Genomic DNA, 20228 nt, shown 5'->3' on the forward strand with positions numbered 1-20228 from the left:
TCACCAATACGAAAAGTTTTGTCTAAAATGAGGGCTTTAGTGGGATGTACATCTTGCCTTGTCCATATGCTGGTCCCTCACCAGAGGGGTGAATTCCATCCCCAAAAGATTTCTGCAAAAAACACTGCATCTGTAACTCGATCACAAGTAGTTCATTGTGAGAATCTGATAGTCAGCATTCAAGCAGCTGTGACTGAACACATGGGGTCACAGGGTATAATTCTGTTTTCTGATTGGATTGGCATAACTCTTAGAATCAGGGTTCTGATGCAGAAACTCAGGATTGAGTCAGCTTAACTTCAGTAAATCGGCTGAAATTCAATAAGGACAAATGCAAAGTACTCCACTTAGAAAGGAACAATCAGTTGCACACATACAAAATGGGAAGTGACTGCCTAGGAAGGAGTACTGCGGAAAGGGATCTGGGGGTCATAGTGGACCACAAGCTAAATGAGTCAACAGTGTAATGCTGTAGCAAAAAAAGAGAACATCATTCTGGGATGTATTAGCAGGAGTGTTGTAAGCAAGACACGAGAAGTAGTTCTCCTGTGCTCCGCGCTGATACAGCTTCAGCTGGATTATTGTGTCCAGTTCTGGGTGCCACATTTCGGGAAAGATATGAACAAACTGGAGAAAATCCAGAGAAGAGCAACAAAAATGATGAAAGGTCTAGAAAACATGACCTATGAGTGAAGATTGAAAAAATTGGGATTGTTTAGTCTGGAGAAGCGGAGAGTGAGAGGGGACATGAACAGTTTTTAAGTACAGAAAAGGTTGTTACAAGGAGGAGGGAGAAAAATTATTCCTCAGAGGTTAATGAGAACAACAATCCACACTGCCCCAACCCTGACCTGGAGGGAGCAGCAGTGGCATGGAGATGGTCTCCACAGACAATCCTCAGTCAGTCTTTGACCTCCTGCTGACTCTTAACAAGGAGGCCAGCAAGCGTCAAGGTTGGCGGTTGTTTATGTGTTGTGGACACCTGTGCTCTAGGAACAGAACTGAGCCCCGCCGAACTCATTTCCTGAAGGACAGAAATCAGAATTCAGATGGTGAAGGCCCCTCACCACTACTGGCTTGGCCTGCATGAGAAGTGGTGACCCTGATGTGAACCTAACAAAGCCTGGAACTGTCAAAGTGCATCTGAAAATATTCAGGGGCCTGCCAATAACCACCTATCACACAAGACAATTAGCTCACACATCTCACAGACCAATGCTAATAGGAGGGGAGAAGATAGGATTCTCTTTTATGTCATACAGAGAGTAGGGGGGAACAAGAAGACAAACCGATCCAGATACTGGATTGAGGATGATAGCATTAGATAAGGAAGGGTTCGCAGCAGTTGGGTTGGGGAGGGAAGAGAAGTTTGAATTGGGTGGGGTGGGGTGTTCGTGGGTTGATCCGCAGCTGAAAGGGGTTTACAGATCAATATACTGAATGGCAGACATCTCAGAGTTATGATGGAGCCCTTGCTAAAAGGAAATGCAATGAAAAAGGATGTAAAATCCCCTCTCCTGCTTTCTCTGCTTATGACAAAGGAGAATAATGCAAGAAAATATTGTAAATATTATAAATGGAAAGATAAATAAAAGACTCGCTTTATGAGGTATGCTCCACACCCTATTTAGCCACCTATTGTCTCGCCTACCTGAGACCAAGCCTTTAAAACTGCTGTCCTTGTTTGCCAAGGCAATCCATCGTCCCTACCAGAGAAGCTGCCCTTTTCTCTGCAAGCTGAGAGGATCCCAAGAAGATGAAGGCTTTTCTAATCATTTTGCTGGCCGCAGTCCTGTGGGCAGAGAGAGGTGAGACTTCCATAGATAATAATGCTTTCCATCGCTAATCTCCCATACACTTACAATTATGCGCCTGATCCAAAGCCCATTGAAGTCAGTGGAAAGACTCCCAATTGGCTTCAGTGGACTTCCTTCCCCAAAGGAAGAGTTTACAGAAGCTAGGATGGGGAGAGAAAGGAACGTCAAACCCTAAAGGATAGTTTCTCATTATTTGCAGATTCTGCCAGCTCCTCTTCTGTTCTGAGATAAATGATTTCTGCGGCTCTTGCTGTTCTTTGTGCAGTCTGTGTTCACTCCACCTTGTACAAGCTCATTCTTTATCTCCAAATATAAATGCTGATCTTCTTTGTAAAAACCCCACTGGTTTCTTTTCTACCTTGCCCATTTAAGTATCCGAAAAATCAATGGGAATGAAAGATTTTCGTGGATTTTAGTCCAAAAAGGACCGTTATGATAGTCTGATCTGACTTTTTGTATAATACAGGATGAAAAACTTGGACCCAGAAATAATAATTATACCACCGCCTACCTCTTATATAGCACAGTTCATCAGTAGTGCACAAAGTGCTTTACAAAGGTGATCAGAATCATTATCCCCAGTAATTTCTGCAGCACACTCATAACTTCTCTTTGAGCTAAAGCAGATCTTTAGAAAGATGTCTAGCCTTGATTTAAAGACTGCAAGTGATGGAGAATCCACCACGTTCGTAGGAAATCTGTTCCAATGGTTGATTACCCTCCCTGCTAAAAAATAGCACCTTATTCCTAGTCAATTTCTAGTCTAGATTCAGTTTCCATCCATTGGATCTCTTTATCCTTTTTCTGTCAGTTTAAAGAACTGTCTCCTCTCAGAAATCTCTTTCCCATTTAGGATCAGAGCCTCTGATCAAGCCCCTGTTAGCATTCTCTTGCATAAACTAAATCGATCCTCTGTCGTCTTAAGTGTCTCACTATAAAGGCAAAAAGAACAAGGAGTACTTGTGGCACCTTAGAGACTAACAAATTTATTTGAGCATAAGCTTTCGTGAGCTACAGCTCACTTCATCGGATACATGCAGTGGAAAATACAGTAGGACGATTTTATATACACAGAGAACATGAAACAATGGGTGTTAGCATACACACGGTAAGGAGAGTGATCAGGTAAGGTGAGCTATTACCAGCAGGAGAGAAAAAAACCTTTTGTAGTGATAATCAAGATGGACCATTTCCAGCAGTTGACAAAAACGTGTGAGGAACAGTGGGGGGGCGGGGGGAGGGGGAAATAAACATGGGAAAATAGTTTTACTTTGTGTAATGACCCATCCACTCCCAGTCTTTATTCAAGCCTAATTTAATGGTGTCCAGTTTGCAAATTAATTCCAATTCAGCAGTCTCTTGTTGGAGTCTGTTTTTGAAGTTTTTTTGTTGAAGAATTGCCACTTTTAGGTCCGTAATTGAGTGACCAGAGAGATTGAAGTGTTCTCTGACTGGTTTTTGAATATTATAATTCTTGATGTCCGATTTGTGTCCATTTATTCTTTTACGTAGAGACTGTCCAGTTTGGCCAATGTATATGGAAGAGGGGCATTGCTGGCACATGATGGCATATATCACATTGGAGGATGTGCAGGTGAACGAGCCTCTGATAATGTGTCTGATGTAATTAGGCCCTATGATGGTGTCCCCTGAATAGATATGTGGACACAGTTGCCAACGGGCTTTGTTGCAAGGATAGGTTCCTGGGTTAGTGGTTCTGTTGTGTGGTGTGTGGTTGCTGGTGAGTATTTGCTTCAGGTTGGGGGGCTGTCTGTAAGCAAGGACTGGCCTGTCTCCCAAGATCTGTGAGAGTGATGGGTCGTCCTTCAGGATAGGTTGTAGATCCTTGCTGATGCGTTGGAGAGGTTTTAGTTGGGGGCTGAAGGTGACGGCTAGTGGTGTTCTGTTATTTTCTTTGTTGGGCCTGTCCTGTAGTAGGTGACTTCTGGGAACTCTTCTGGCTCTGTCAATCTGTTTCTTCACTTCAGCAGGTGGGTACTGTAGTTGTAAGAAGGCTTGATAGAGATCTTGTAGGTGTTTGTCTCTGTCTGAGGGGTTGGAGCAAATGCGGCTGTATCGTAGAGCTTGGCTGTAGACAATGGGTCGTGTGGTGTGGTCTGGATGAAAGCTGGAGGCATGTAGGTAAGTATAGCGGTCAGTAGGTTTCTGGTGTAGGGTGGTGTTTATGTATAAAGGCAGGGTTTTCAGTCCCCCAATTCTTGTAGCTCTTTTTAGAACTCTCCCCAGTTTTCTGCCCTTTGCCAGTTATTATTCCTATTTGCTTCTCTAATTAGTTTTGCTTTTCTTCTTTTCTGCACATCTCAGTAACATTACCAGCTTCCCTTCGTTTCCCCTGGGTGAAAGTCACCCCTGTGCAGAGGGCCAGCACCACCCATGGCTCACTTAAGTTCTTGGGCTTAAATCGGTTTGGCTCCCGTGATGGAGATACACCAATTTACATCTGCTGAGGATCTGGCTCACCAACATGTTGTGTCTGGATAGTAGTGGGTCTGATCCTCAGCTGTGACATGCCTGCTGCGTGTTGCACAATTCTGGCTGACACCGAGCAAGTATTCATGACATTTCACTGGGAGAATAAGGCTGATTTCCCAGCCAATCGAATAAAAGAAACTGTTTTGATAGCTGTTGGATATGCCGTGTTATCTTCCCTTCACAGCTTACTCGCTGCATTGCCACGTGTGTAACAGCACAACGGCGAACACCTGCACGAATCCTGTCAATTGCTCAACAGCTGATCATTACTGCACGACATTTATTAGAAGTAAGTCCCAGCATTACCAGTGCTTAGGGCCGTATTCTGGAGTGGATCAGTACAGGCAGATCCCTACGCCCATGGTCTAATTGCAAGATCAGAGCCTTGCTTAGTGAGTAGTTGATTAAGGGGAGGGAGACAAGTAAGTGGGCAGAAATGGTCCCATTGAGAATACCCCATGTGCTGGGTGCCCCAGCTGGTGTACAACTGGTATAAGGGTCCTATGCTGTCCTGCTCCTATTCCCCAGGGTAGGACATGAGTGGGGGGTCTTGCCCAGAGTGCCCTGCACTATGGCTATTTTCTGCTTTCCAGAACCAATGGAAAATAGAGTGTAAGTTAGACCAGCCACGAGGCTGCTCTCCTTTCCCCTAGGGGCCAGGCATGCCATTTTGAGGAAATTTCTTGTTATTTTGTGGGTAAAAGTGATCAGAATAGGTGGCAGAACTGGTGGCAGAACAAGATCATAGGGGGACAAGGACCTCACTGTCTCTGTTAGAGGTCCATCTGATGATATTCCCTGAGGTACTGGAGGCGTGAGAGAACTTCGTCCCACAATCTGTGCTCTGGATCCATGTCTTTCCTGGCTGGTGAAGGCCAGCGGAGAAGTACTGGGTCCTTGATTGTAGACACTGTCAATGCCTCACTCAGTGAGGACAGGCTTCCTGGTGCTTTGAAGGATGCATTAGTGCAGCCTTTGCTCAAGGAGCCATCACTCAACATATAGAAAACATCCTCCCTTCTTGGGTAAGTCTGTGGAGAAGGTTGTGGTAAGACACCTCTCAGTGTCCAGATGCCTTAGATGTCCTGGGCCCTTCTCATTCTGGGTTTAGACCTAGTTATGGCACAGAAGTCTAACTGCATTGGTCAATGATGTTCTTCTGGTGATGGATGAAGATCAGGTATCAGCTGGTACCATTTATCACAAAGTGTTGGGCTCACCGGCGGACCCTGACAGGATGGAAAGGGTTCCTCCTCAGCGGCTTTATTTTTTTCCCTCTGAGAGATCTCAACAGATAGTTGTGGGCAGTTTCTCCTCCTCCTTCCCAGGAGTTGTCAAATCTGAGATGTCTTGGGGTGCTATTTAACTAGAAACAAATGGATAAATCCCCTGGGATAAATGGATGATTCCATAGCGTTATGATCCCAATGGGATTTAGGATAAAGTCAACACTGACAGATACAGTCTTTGAGGAATCACTTGGGAACTTTTAAATGCTGATTTCCCCTTTCCTTTTCTTGTTTAGACAGCTCCGCTCCTGACTATCTCCTGGAGAAGGGATGTTCCCCATCGTGCCCACTCTCTACAATGATGAAAACTCTTGTCATGCCCCAATCTTCTTTTCTCTGCTGCCAGGAAGATTTGTGCAATGGCGTGGGTGACATGAGAATCGGCTACCTGGCATTGGCAATGAGCATCTTTGCCGGCTTTGTTGTCACCTTTGTCAGGACCGGAGTGTGAAGTGCTGGGCAGAGAGGGGGTTTCCTCGCTGCAGAACCCGCCCAGGGAGAGGCTACATCTCCTCTTTGCAATGCATCCCACCAGGGTTAACACTGGGCCCTTTCTATCAAGTATCATCTTGGATCTATGTCATCACCTTTCTAGGTCGCTTCTCTACCACCTTTCATGCCTTGGTCACTGGGTGGAACTCCATGTCGCTCTGCAGAACCAGAGGGTTTTCTCTCATGTCCTTGGGGCCAGAGACTTAGGAACTCAGCTGGACCGTGCTGCTGCAGTCACAGTTTGAATCCACTATTGGTGGCTGGGGCACGTTGACCTATGCTATATAGGAAAGGTTCCTTTATTTAACCCCATCTGTCCCAGTGAATGTGCTGAAGAAATAACGCTCAGGACTCTCTGATGTTTATGTCCCTGAAAATGTCTGATTAAAAAAATGTCCATTCCTGGTGACGAGTTTCATTCTGCTACAGAGAAATGACTCATAAATATCCCAGCAGGGAGTGGTGTGCGGATGATCAACAGGCACGCATGATAGAAAACAAGCCACAATATACTAGAGATTGGGCCTAAACCAGAATGACTCATCTCCAGCCACCCGCCTTCCCACATTCCTCCTCCAACGTTTAGTGTTTAGTGATGGGACCCTGCCCCCTAACATCCCCCCCGCCCCATTCTGGCACAGGCTCCCTCTGTGACTTTGGGCAAGTTCCTTAGGCCCAAATTTTCAAAGCCACTGACCAAACCAAACTGTGAACGGGAACTCCAGGGGTTCATTACCTCTGAAAACAGAGTGCTCTCTGTCTCGGTTCCCTCATTTGTAGTATGGTGATGGGAGTATTTATTCTCCATTGTAAAGCAGTAGAAAAGCTGCAAATGAAGCCCAATTCTGATCTTATTTACATCCTGGTAGCTCCACTGATTCTAGTGGAGTTACTCCTGATTTACACCAGTGTGGTGATCAGATTCAGTGTCTGACTATTATAGGAATAATAATAAAAATACTTCAAACAAATATGGACACTAAATAAACAAGCAAGTCTGAGAGCTACAAGCTCCCATGCCATAAGCTATTTTGCAATTTCCATCAGGACTTTTGGGCCCAGGGACATCAGCCATTGACCCCCTCAGTTTAACTCTTGAGCCATTCATGGATCCCCAGAACACCCATAGTTCCCCAGTGTTTTCCATATGATGGTGACTCTTTCTGAAGCTAACATATTCTTCCAAAATACAGCGGGAGCAATCCGTACAGGCACAAAATCCCTTATTTGGAAATATCTGAAATGAACAAATAAAAGCAAATGGTCAGAATAACAACAATTTGCTCTTGTTTTCCTTGGCCTTTTGGCTGGAGTGAAAAAACATTTCAGTGTTCTTCTTTTGCCAACAGGTGTTGCTAGCAAACTGTGTTTGTCTTTGCAGGTGGGTGAATAGGCTTATCTGAGGAGTATCAGGAAATGGTCAAGGGGAACAAAACTGAGACTGGAAATTTACACCCAGACAGGAAACTATCAGAACCTCAGCTCTGATGGTAAATAATGGAGCACTTTGGGTAAAGGTAAAGCAGGTGGCCGAGGAGCTACCACCCAGGACTAGGCAACAGTAGTCCACGGTTCTAGTTCCAGTTCCACTGCCAATTCGCAGCGTGACCCTGAGTGAGTCACATAACAGCTCTGTGCCTCAGTTTCCCCATCTACACAATAGGGATAATTACACTGGCTATCCTTGTCCAAAAAGTCTTGTAGAACTGAAAGTTTTATTAGCTACCAAATCTGCCCTCAGTGCTAATCCCCACAACTCCCTTTCTTTCTGAAATGCTAGTTTATCCCTTTTTCAAGGCAATCCTCACCACCAAATGCTGCGTTCTGGAGCGTGAGCCAAAGAAAAGTGGGGTTGGGAACAGACGCCCAGTCCCCTCTGTCAGACTGACTTTTGCCATGGAATAACCAATGGGGCAGTGGGCATGAGGGACAGCTGGGTAACGATAGGGATATGGGTGGGAATTTCAGCCAGTTTCATCTACATCTTTCTCTAAACTGGGCTGCTACATGCCACAGAAATAGGCTTTCACTCAACTAACTCCATGTCATTTATAACACGAAACCATGACCTAAAGATTCCAGGTGATGATGCCACCCTCAAGCTTTCTCCTGAAGATGAGAATCTCTAACATCTTGCCTTATAGTTAAGCACTGGAACATGTTACACAGGGAGGTTGTGGAATCCCCATCACTTTGAGAACAGCTGAGACAAACACCTGTCAGAGATGGTCTAGGTTCACTTAATCCTGCCTCAGCGCAGGGAGGTGAACTAGATGGCCTCTCAAGCCCTTCCTGGCCTGTATTTCTATGATTCTATGTGTCATTATCCCCTGCTCACACCATACCCTGGTTGTACCCCGCCACGTCAGTTTCTTATTTTCATACACTCTGACGTCCCCTTAGTTAACTACTCTTTGAAAACCCTGTAAAGTACTCGCTGCCGACCCTAAGTGTTCCAAAACCATGAGTCAGGCCAACAAAATCTTGAGATTGACTTAAAAATCATGAGTGCTTTAAAAAAATTAATAGTAATTTTAGATTTATTAATTAGCTCTGTGTGGCTAGAAAGCTTGTCTCTCTCACCAACGGAAGTTGGTCCAATAAAAAAATATGACCTCACCCATCTTGTCTCTCTAATATCCTGGGACTGCATACAATGCTCAGGGGGTCAGTTTAGAGAAGAATCCAAAGGCTAGACTCTTATCCAAACTGTTTGAGTGTGGAAATCTCAAAGAAGCCTCCTTTGCTCCTGCTTCCAGTTGAAGCTGCAGGCAAAAAAACAAACAAAAAAAAACAAACCCAGAAGTGTTCAGCTGAGAATGCAGGATTGTTCAGCCACAGGATATTGTGAAGGCCAAGACTATAAGAGGGTTCAAAAAAGAACTGGATAAATTCATGGAGGATAGGTCCACCAATGGCTGTTAGCCAGGATGGGCAGCGATGGTGTCCCCAGCCTCTGTTTGCCAGAAGCTGGGAATGTGAGACAGGGGATGGATCGCTTGATGATTACCTGTTCTGTTCATTCCTTCTGGGACACCTGGCATTGGCTGCTGTCGGAAGACAGGATACTGGGCTAGATGGCCCTTTGGTCTGACCCAGTGTGGCCATTCTTACATCTTACACTGCATATGCAAAGGGCCTGTGGTTTCAGTACATACATTTGTAACCCAGCCCTGAGGCATGGTTAAGCCTTCTCCCTGTTGCCTACTGCTTGAGACAGCTTCTCCCCTCTCCCCTCAAGAGCAGGGATCCTGGGTTCTTTCTCCTAGGGCCTGGTGCCTCCACCCAAGGGGGACCCCTCCTAGTGCCTGGAACACAAGGGGTTCTGTCCCTTGGGAACATTTTTATTAGCAAATAATAATCCAATTAATGTGTGTAATCCAATATACGAGGACAACAATCCCCAAAATAACACTACAACAGGGGGTACTTTATTAATTCTAGGCAACAAAGGATATGGGATAAGGAAAGAAATGGAGTAATTAGGATAATAACATAGCAACAATAGCTTAATCCTCTCCCCACCCCAACATTTACAATGGGCCCAAATCACCCCCACTCCCTCCCAGCTCCTGCCTAGGCAGATAGGGAGCTGAAAGTCAGTTCTTGGAGGTGTGACACAGCGCTGTCATCGCTGGCTGGCTTAAAACTCAAAACGGGCACGGGATTTCTTGCAATATCTTCCCCCCTAAATGGGTAGGATGTCTCCCTGGTCCGCAGTCCAATGGAAAGTTACGCTGGCTCTCCGCAGCCTGACCTGAAATCGCTCCTCAGCTTCCTGGGTTGCTGGTCTCTGCTGGGTTGGCACTTTTCAAACAACCCGGTAATGACCACCAGAGTTCAATGTCTCCCTGTGGGTAGGAATGGGATGTTTCTCTGTTCCATTCCAGCAACAGCCAAAAACAAAACAAACCCTTTGCCTCTGAATTCTGGCTTATACTTGCTTTTTGCAGTAGTTTCCAGTGTGTCCAGTTGTGCACTGAAAGCTCTGCAAGTTGTCCAGGGACTGACTGGGTCAGCAGAATTTTGGAGGCATGGTCAGCAAAGAAGCCACTGAGCTGTAAAAAGCTGTGGATCGGTTTTCAGAAAGTCCCTCTCCACCTGGGACTCTTAGCACCCTGGGAAAGGGTGAACCTCTGCCACCATTAACACCATAGTACTCCAGGAGCACCCCCTCCAAAGATTTTACACTTTGCCATGTGCAAGATTGGAATATATGTAACCCTTCTGCCCGTCAGAGTTGGCAGCAACAAGGGCCGGGTTCAATATCTAGGGGTTCCATTCCAATAACACAATGCAAACCGGCTCGAGCCCCCACCCAGTGACCTGGGACAAATATATACCACCCCCGCTGGGTGCCTCCAAGAGGCAAAACATCCCCTCTCGCAAGCACAGAGTCTGAGTGTAGCAAAAGTCTTTTAATAACAGAGAGAAACAATGTGGCATTATGTTGGGGAAACACCACCAACCGGATTCATAACACAACCCATGAGCAAAAACAACCCCACCCCAGGCAAATTGGGGCATGCCCTTTTCCCTTTGGTTCTTGAGTCCAGCAACCCCAAATCACCCAAAGTCCCAAAAGTCCAATGCCCCAAAAGTCTCTGTCCCTGGTCAGGGCAGCCCCAGAGTTCGAAAGTTTATCGGCGGAGCTTTACCTCCCAACCTGGGTGGAAATGGGACGGGGGTAAGAGGCACCTTACGTGATCTGAAGCTGACCGCCCCATAGCTCCATAGCGGCGCTCCGCCAGCCGCCCCACGAACTCCTTCGTTCAGCTGCCCCACGAACTCCTTCACTCAGCTCCACGGCCCACAAGCAGCTCCTGTCATCCACACACTGCTCCGCGTCGAACTGCTTCACCAGCCGTCCCGCAAACTGCTCCACAATATATCTTCAGGCTCCCCCACTACTTAACACAACACTCAGTGATTTCAGCTCTTAGGTGAATTCAGCTTATAGTAGGGGAGCCCCAGTGCTGGTGCACTGTCAGCCCAAAGTGAGCTCAGCAGCCTATAACTAGACTTCTAATGAAATCAAAATTAGCTCTGATATTCCACAGTGGAGAGAGGAGGAAGTGCAATCAGCATGTAAGGCCCTCACCAAAGGGCCCATGCCACCAAGTACTACTACTTGTCCCCAGCCTCTCTCCATTCACACAGTTTTGGAACCCATGACCCTTGCCTAGCGAGTGCTACTTAGTTGATGGTGAATCCCTCCATCATAACAAAAGGCCACGTACAGTTCCAAGCACAGTTCCCATAATCAGGGTAATAACAATTTATTCTTCCTGCCCCAATAACAGAGACACTGGGGATCCCACAGCAGCCAAAGTGACCATTTGGGCAGCTATGGTCTCATTCTAGGCGTGGTGGGTGTGCCTATGCAAATGAGATCGGCCCCTGAAGTTCTTTTCCACAACTTGCCACACCTCACCACCAGATGTCAGGGTGGAGCTCATCCTGACACTGCTTACATCTATAATTATATAGAGGACTGTGGCCAATCTTCTCAAGAAGAGTAAAAGCAAATGGAATGGCAATGGGTGAAGGACAACTGGGGAAGGAGGAATGGAGGATGCCAACTCTCCAGGATTGTCCGGGAGTCTCCAATTATTAAAAACTAATTGTCAATTAAAGATTATATCACGTGATGACAGGTTTCAGAATAGCAGCCATGTTAGTCTGTATCTGCAAAAAGAAAAGGAGGACTTGTGGCACCTTAGAGACTAACAAATTTAGTTGAGTATAAGCTTTCGTGAGCTACAGCTCACTTCAGCAGATGCATGCAGTGGAAAATACAGTGGGGAGATTTTATATACATAGAGAACATGAAACAATGGGAGTTACCATACACACTGTAACGAGAGTGATCAGGTAAGGTGAGTTACTACCAGCAGCAGAGTGGGGGTGGGGTGGGGGGGGAACTTTTGTAGCGATAATCAAGGTGGGCCATTTCCAGCAGCTGACAAGAATATCTGAGGAACAGTGTGTGTGTGTGGGGTGGGAATAAACATGAGGAAATAGTTTCACTTTTCCACTTCCAGTCTTTATTCAAGCCTAAGTTAATTATATCCAGTTTGCAAATTAATTCCAATTCAGCAGTCTCTCGTTGGAGTCTGTTTTTGAAGTTTTTTTGTTGAAGAATTGCCACTTTTAGGTCTGTGATCGAGTGACCAAAGAGATTAACGTGTTCTCCGACTCATTTTTGAATATTATAATTCTTGACGTATGATTTATGTCCATTTATTCTTTTACGTAGAGACTGTCCAGTTTGGCCAATGTACATGGCAGAGGGGCATTGCTGGCACATGATGGCATATATCACATTGGTAGATGTGCAGGTGAACGAGCCTCTGATAGTGTGGCTGATGTGATTAGGCCCTATGATGGTGTCCCCTGAATAGATATGTGGACACAGTTGCCAACGGGCTTTGTTGCAAGGATAGGTTCCTGGGTTAGTGGTTCTGTTGTGTGGTGTGTGGTTGCTGGTGAGTATTTGCTTCAGGTTGGGGGGCTGTCTGTAAGCAAGGACTGGCCTGTCTCCCAAGATCCGTGAGAGTGATGGGTCGTCCTTCAGGATAGGTTGTAGATCCTTGATGATGCATTGGAGAGGTTTTAGTTGGGGGCTGAAGGTGACAGCTAGTGGCGTGCTGTTATTTTCTTTGTTGGGCCTGTCCTGTAGTAGGTAACTTCTGGGTATTCTTCTGGCTCTGTCAATCTGTTTCTTCACTTCAGGGGGTGGGTATTGTAGTTGTAAGAATGCTTGATAGAGATCTTGTAGGTCTTTGTCTTTGAGCAAATGCAGCTGTATCATAGAGCTTGGCTGTAGACAATCGATCGTGTGGTGTAGTCAGGGTGAAAGCTGGAGGCATGTAGGTAGGCATAGTGGTCAGTAAGTTTCCGGTATAGGGTAGGGTGGTGTTTATGTGACCATTGTTTATTAGCACTGTAGTGTCCAGGAAGTGGATCTCTTGTGTAGACTGGTCCAGGCTGAGGATGATGGTGGGATGGAAATTGTTGAAATCATGGTGGAATTCCTCAAGGGCTTCTTTTCCATGGGTCCAGATGATGAAGATGTCATCAATATAGCGCAAGTAGAGTAGGGGTATTAGGGGACGAGAGCTGAGGAAGCGTTGTTCTAAGTCAGCCATAAAAATGTTGGCATACTGTGGGGCCATGCGGGTACCCATAGCAGTGCCGCTGATCTGAAGGTATATATTGTCCCCAAATGTAAAATAGTTATGGGTAAGGACAAAGTCACAAAGTTCAGCCACCAGGTTAGCCGTGACATTATCGGGGATAGTGTTCTTGACGGCTTGTAGTCCATCTTTGTGTGGAATGTTGGTGTAGAGGGCTTCTACATCCATAGTGGCCAGGATGGTGTTATCAGGAAGATCACCGATGGATTGTAGTTTCCTCAGGAAGTCAGTGGTGTCTCGAAGGTAGCTGGGAGTGCTGGTAGTGTAGGGCCTGAGGAGGGAGTCTACATAGCCAGACAATCCTGCTGTTAGGGTGCCAATGCCTGAGATAATGGGGCATCCAGGATTTCCAGGTTTATGGGTCTTGGGTAGCAGATAGATACAGCCAACCAAAATTGGCAACCCGAAATGCACCCAACTGAAAATGGAGAACTCATGACAGGGAATGAGAAAGAGGAAGCATCACAAAAGTGAAGAGGAGCAGGGACAACAGAAAGCTTTTGGGGAGCCCTTCCTCCAGCCACAGAAAGGAGAAGGAGGATGATAGGGACGTACCAGGAGACTGTGAATGTGCTTCCATTTGTTCCTCCTAGTAATTCACTGAACAAACTGGGTATCACAAAGAAGAATCAAACAGGCTCTTGCTTTGGGCTCCTCATTTTAATATGTCATTATTACGACAAGAACAACCACAGCAGCACTGAAGTCTTGTACAGCCGGTCCAAATGACCAGACCCCGCCTTCATTTTCATTCTCCCTTGTGGTAGTCCAGAACCCCTCCTCTACCCCACTTTCCTCTGTGGAATAAAGGTGCAAGTCCTTCACACTGAAACTGACTGCATTCAGTGACGGGGTGTTTTCTGGAGGGTAATTTAACTATGTCAGAGGCCATCAACCCCCTTCTTTGTCTATATAAATTGCCTCATATACAAAGATATCCTTCCATACCTGACATAGCACGGGACTTATGTTCATTCTGAGGCTAAACCCTCCTAGTTTAGGATCTATTGTCATCACGCATGGTGAACAGTAGGGCACAAGAATGTGTGACACTCAGCACCGCCAGCAAGGGGTCTGACCCTGCTCTTGTTGCCAGTGTCCCAATTCCCATCTGAGTTATTTACCAGGTTAAAGCAGGTAAACGTACACAATGGGAGCAGGTGCAGGGCACAAGTAAACACAATGGATGTACGGAACAGGAGTGGGCACGCTACGAACGCTATTACCAAGGGCCTATGTACTGTGTGGCCCCTTAGACCAAAGCTAAAGGGCAAGGTCCCCTGGGCATGTGGCTGAAATAAATAAGTGCACCCCTAAGGTTCTGACTCCGCTGGAAGGGTCCTCCCCAGCTGATTGTCCAAGAGGAATTTTTACAGGGGCCACGCAGCCCAAAGGAATCACCCGTAGAAAAGTGATGAGAAGCAAGACGCTGACGGAGGAGGAAGACAAATCCTACCCAAACAGGTGTGCCCCCCACAATGGTTTCACTCTCAGTACAGGAAGCTTCTGCTCAGCCTCCAGCCACCTCATTGACTGGTAGTAGAAGATCCTCCCACAACTGCAGGGTCCACACTTGGAGGATGGTTGGTTCTTTTTTACCTTTGCACCAGACTGGGTTTTCCCAGAATAGGTTTGCGGTGGTGGACAAAACACCATATCAAGCTGTCTGGGATGGGGATCCCACAGAAGCCTGCGCTATCTTTCTGCTGGATAGGAACCAGTATTGCTATCGCAGTCTTGCATGAGCCTGTTACTTCCAGCAGATGGAGATATACAACACTGCTGCAATGCAGTATGCAATTCGCTCTGCAGCTGACGCCATGGAAGATTGTGTGGCTGGTCGAGTCGCAGACCTTAAAGGTGGAAAAGACCCATTGAGTCACCCAGCCCATCTTTTCTGGAGCCACCACAAGGTTGTTCCCTGTAGTGTATTCTCTCCTTTTTTGTCCCTTCCTCTTTTATCTTTAGCGATGTGGCTTCCGCTGCTTCCCATGGGGAGAATATCCCACAGTTGTGTACTTCTCACCATCAGGAGACTTCTCCCTATGCTCAACCTACCTGTCCCTTTATCCATTTTCCACCCCCATTAGCCCTAGCTGTAGCCTTCAAACACTTGTGGAGGGTTATGTCGCACTCCCATCCCCACCTACATTTATTAGCTGTCACTTAACCGGGCTACACGCATTTAGCACTTCTCATCTTTCCTTGTAACTTGAACCTTCCACCCTCCTGATCGTTCCAGGGCTGGCTTCGGCTTCTCCCCATGGGATGGGTGGAGTCCTTTGGCCAAGCTGAGCGCTCCCTGGAAAGGGGAGGGCGCAGGGTTTGGGGATGGGGATGAGTCCCCAGCTGCACTCGGGAAGTGCTTGGCACAGCTGTGTGGGTTAGAAGGAACCACCAGGGAGCCCTTTTCAGCTTCCAGCTCCTGGGGCCATTGCCTTCCATTGCTCCAGTCCCCATTGTAGTTTAGAGCAGCCTTAGAATGGCTTTTAACTACCCCAAGGGTACGTCTACACTGCACAGAAACCAGGCTCTTACCTGGGGGTTAGCCTTCATCCCCCCAGAGAAAAACCCTCTGACTTGGGTTTGGAGGTGCTTTAAGGATGGGCTAGCTGACCCAGCTGGGATATAAGTCAGAGGCTGGGGTCTGCTCTCACTGGAGCTGGAACCCACCCACTTTGCAGTGAGGATGCAAGCAAAAATCACTGGACAGCTGATAGTCCTCCAAGGCCTTCCCATAATTCCCCCTGAGGGACAGACAAATTCTCCCCCAATTGACACAACTGAGTGGGAAAAAACCCTAGAACATCTCAGCACAGAGAATCAGGCATTATGCCCCCAGACACACCTGGGCCCATGTAGACACAGTAACTCAGGTAGGGCTCTTTAGTGGGGATGCTTATACCCGGGCTAGGCTAATCCAGGCACCAGCTCAACCCTGTGTGCCAATCACCTGGGTTAACTGTGCAGTGTGGACATTACCATACCTAAAACAGCCCCCTAGTCCAGGGGTTCTCAAACTGGGGGTTGGGACCCCTCAGGGGGTCATGAAGTTATTACATGGGGGGGTTGCGAGCTGTCAGCTTCCACCCCAAACCCCGCTTTGCCTCCAGCATTTATAATGGTGTTAAATATATTAAAAAGTGTTTCTCGTTTATAAGGGGGGGAGGTCACACTCAGAGGTTTGCTATGTGAAAGGGGGTCACCAGTACAAAAGTTTGAGAACCCCTGACCCAGAGGATCTTATACTACCTAGGAATTGCTGGAGAGCATAATGTCCAGGCCAATATGCCTCCTGTCTTTGCATGCATCCGATGAAGTGAACTGTAGCTCACGAAAGCTCATGCTCAAATAAATGGGTTAGTCTCTAAGGTGCCACAAGTTCTCCTTTTCTTTTTGCGAATACAGACTAACATGGCTGTTACTCTGAAACCTGTCAAAATAAAACTATTTCCCCATGTTTATTCTTTTGTGTCACTGGAGTGGTGCAAAGGGCATTTCATGTGGCCAGGATCTGGCCCCAGACTTTTGGAGTTCGGGATCCACATAGCTCCAGGCATCATGAGAGGTCCAGCCCACGGTTTTTTGTTGTTTTACTGACTTCACCTTGTCTCGGAGAAAGGGGGGGAAAAGGCTTATTATTTAAATATGGCATTTTTCTTGTAACAGAGTGGCTGAAATAAATGCCGGGGCTAAAAGCCAGAACACTGGATCCAAATCCCACTGTCCCTTGACTTTGGGGAAATCGGGATTCTTAACCAGATCTAAAGTGAACCCCAGTTTAGCAAGGTTCTTAAGCACATGCCGAACTTTAGTCCCAGGGACCTTACAGCCTCAGCTTGCAGCCTTCAGCTTGCAGCCTCTTGCAGCCTCAGCTAGCTCAAGACCAGCTGTACCTCAGATCAAGTTTAAATCCTCATTGTCGGTATCTTTTGGGTAATGCAGACTCAGAAATGAATGCAGCATTCCAGCTACAGCTGCACAAGCTCCATACAGAGGGATGATCATCTCCTGTCCCAGCACTGTGATGCTGTTCCTGTGGCTACTGCTCAAAACGGCATTGGCCTTTAACTGCAAATCCTGCAAGTGACTCCCCCCAAAACGGCCTGTAAAAGGAGGTGGGAAGCCTGGAGAGCAGCAGAGAGAGGATATTTGATCGCTGCGCCTGTTGCAAAAGAAAGACCCCCCCTTCCCCCTCCACCCCAAATCTCTGTCCTGTGAAAGTACAGCGAGGCTAGGCATTGTTCTGGGATCCTCCCACTGTCACAAGCCCTCTTCTTGCATTTTTTTCTCATTCCCACCTCCTTAGCCACAAGCTTCTCAGGGACCATGATGGACCTCCCTCACTTCTGCCTCTATGTACTTGATCGTGTGGCTTCGGTTCCTCTTTTATGTTGACAAAGACAGCACAGTCCGAAGCTGCTCTCCCTTTAACTTATACTGCAGCCTCAGCTATTACATGGGGCTTATGTAGCGCGGGGATACCCAGCGGGATCAGAAGTGCACACAGGGTTTATTATGCCTGTAGCTGTAAGCGTTGTGACCACTGGGAATAGCAAATGGTTAAAATGGACAAGAACATCAGAACGGCCATACCCTTTGGGGGGAGGTGTGATTGAAGGGGTTTGGGGTGTGGGAGGGGCTCAGGAAGAGGGTTGGGGAGCAGGGGTGAGGGCTGCGGGGTGGGGCTGCGGATGAGAAGTTCATGGTGCAGGAGGGGGCTCAGGGCTGAGACAGAGGGTTGGGGTGTGTGTGTGTGGGGGGTGAAGGCTCTGGCTGGGGCTGCAGGCTCTGGGGTGGGCCAGGGATGAGGAGTTCGGGGTTCAGGCTGCCCCGGGGCTGGGGCCAGAGAGGAGGACTTACCCCAGCCCTCTCCCCACCAGCAGCAGCGAGCTCCGGGGGAGGGGTCCCTTCTGCCCCCCAGCAGCACACTCACCTTGCACCACCGTCACTGCACGTGCTCCTAGGGCCCCTCTCAGGTCCAGGAAACCCCCTCGCCTCCCCTGTGCTGGGTCCCGGGAGATGGGGGGGTGGCTGCCATCACATGTCCGCCTCCTCCCCTGCTGCTGCCCCTCACTGTAGCCTCACTGGCGGTGGGGGGTGGGGCTGCGCCTTGCCCAGCATGGGGCAGGAGCGGTGACTGCGGGCGGGGGGCGGGGGGCAATCACCCCCAGGATTGCCATCTCTTCCCAATTCATCCCCGGTAATGAGATTCTGGCCTCTGCAGGAGCCTGCTTGGCCATGGCCGTGGAAGCTCCAGCCTGGGCTTACGTGCACAGTTGAGTGGGGAGCGCACTGCAGGAGAACAGGCTTTCCAGGGCTGCGATGGGACAGCCCAGCGCCGCCCACACTCTGCCATTACTTGGTGATACACACCTGACCACGGCACGTAACGACATTGCTGGCTGCTGGGATGCCGTGGACAGCACCTTGCTCCTCCCACGGTGACAGTGGGCTCATTGCTAGACAATTAACGCACCAGGAGTGGATCAAGTTCCAACTGGAAATCGGTGAATAGTTCTGTGTGCGAGACTTTCCCATTCCGTGGTCTCCGCCACATCTTTATCATAGGTGGGTCTGATCTCGCCGCAAGAGCGGCTGTGCAGGGTAAGAGGAAGTTCCTTCCCTCTCTAGCCCTTCTAGCACTAGCAGCTGGAGCCCGGAGCATGGCAGGAGCTCCCAGCTGGGATGCCCCATCCCTGTCCTTCCCCCTCCCCTACAATAATAGATTTCACAGGGGAGATCTGATTTCATAGTCTGTGATGCATTTTTCACAGCCGTGAATTTGATAGGCCCCTAGTCATGAGGGGTAGGTAAGTTTGAGGCCTTGGTGCTTTGGTTGCCATTAAGGCAGACCCCAGGAAGGGTAAGAATTGTTTGGAATAGGCTGGGGAAGTAGCACCTGCCTATACCTGCCCTCCGAACTGTGGCATCCTGATCAGAGCTGGGGGCAACTTTTTGGCAAATAATAAACTAGATGAAAAATACAATTTTGGGGGCACCAAAACGATTTGTGAGTTTGGGTCAAATTGGTGGATAGTTTCAGGCCAAAAAACCCCTGACAACAAACACTGGAAATGGAGAAAAGGTTCATTTTGGAAAACTCCAAACTAACCATCCTGAAAATGTCCATTTAGTTAGACATTTAATTTCAAACTGTCGCTTCGAATTGACACGAACTGTTTTTGCAAAAAGAACAGGAGGACTTGTGGCTCCTTAGAGACTAACAGATTTATTTGAGCATAAGCTTTCGTGAGCTACAGTTCAGCTCACGAAAGCTTATGCTCAAATAAATTTGTTAGTCTCTAAGGTGCCACAAGTACTCCTGTTCTTTTTGCAAATACAGGCTAACACGGCTGCCGCTCTGAAACTTGAACTGTTTTGTTTCGACGCGAATGATTTCTTTTCAGGTTTCCACTCAGTGAGAAAAAACAAAAACATTCAGGTTCCATTTGAAACAAATCGATTTGTTTTCCTGACTTTTTTCGTTCGGTCCCCAAATCAAAAAGATCAATTATTCGTTCAGCTCTAATCCTGATCCTTACCAGCCTTTGAGTATCATCACTCTGCCTGGGTTATTCATTCCTCCTTTCCCCAGGTTTAGTTGATGACTCAGGTATTTTGTTATGTTCTCCTTTCCCAGCTCAGGCCCTGCAGTGCTGCATAGGAGGTGGTGACAAATGGGAGATGCCCACCCAGTGTGCACCTCATGATAAGCACTGTGTGAAATCACTGACATGTAAGTTTTGGCTTTACTCAGACTTAGTTAGTAGTGACCAGCACAGGACTATTTGGTCTGCTTGCAGTAGGGTTGCCACCTTTCTAATTGCTGGTAACCAGACCCCCGAGGCCCTGCCTCGTGCACCAAATCTTTCCCCCAAGGGCCACCCCAGCTCCACATCTTTCCTCAAGGCTCTGCCCTTCTCCACCTCTTCCCC

At 47.6% G+C, this 20228-nt stretch overlaps 1 protein-coding gene across 1 annotated transcript; it reads left to right on the forward strand.

Annotated features, from left to right (window-relative positions):
* The first annotated feature begins 1756 nt into the window (after nt 1-1756).
* LOC140905832 (lymphocyte antigen 6E-like) lies at nt 1757-6140 on the forward strand. The gene is made up of 3 exons (XM_073329330.1): nt 1757-1808; nt 4495-4599; nt 5836-6140. Exons 1-3 carry the CDS (start codon nt 1757-1759, stop codon nt 6048-6050), a joined length of 372 nt encoding a protein of 123 aa, XP_073185431.1. The 3' UTR covers nt 6051-6140.
* Nucleotides 6141-20228: the final 14088 nt, after the last annotated feature.

Source organism: Lepidochelys kempii, chromosome 2 (assembly GCF_965140285.1).
Source record: "Lepidochelys kempii isolate rLepKem1 chromosome 2, rLepKem1.hap1, whole genome shotgun sequence".
In the NCBI taxonomy this organism is placed as follows: domain Eukaryota; kingdom Metazoa; phylum Chordata; order Testudines; family Cheloniidae; genus Lepidochelys; species Lepidochelys kempii.

Excerpts from the sequence above, each read along its gene's own strand:
- LOC140905832 (XM_073329330.1), top strand. The coding sequence starts at position 1,757 with ATGAAGGCTTTTCTAATCATTTTGCTGGCCGCAGTCCTGTGGGCAGAG. Across the intron at positions 1,809-4,494 it reads AGTCCTGTGGGCAGAGAGAG|CTTACTCGCTGCATTGCCAC; the intron begins GTGAGACTTCCA and ends TTCCCTTCACAG. Across the intron at positions 4,600-5,835 it reads CTGCACGACATTTATTAGAA|ACAGCTCCGCTCCTGACTAT; the intron begins GTAAGTCCCAGC and ends TTTCTTGTTTAG.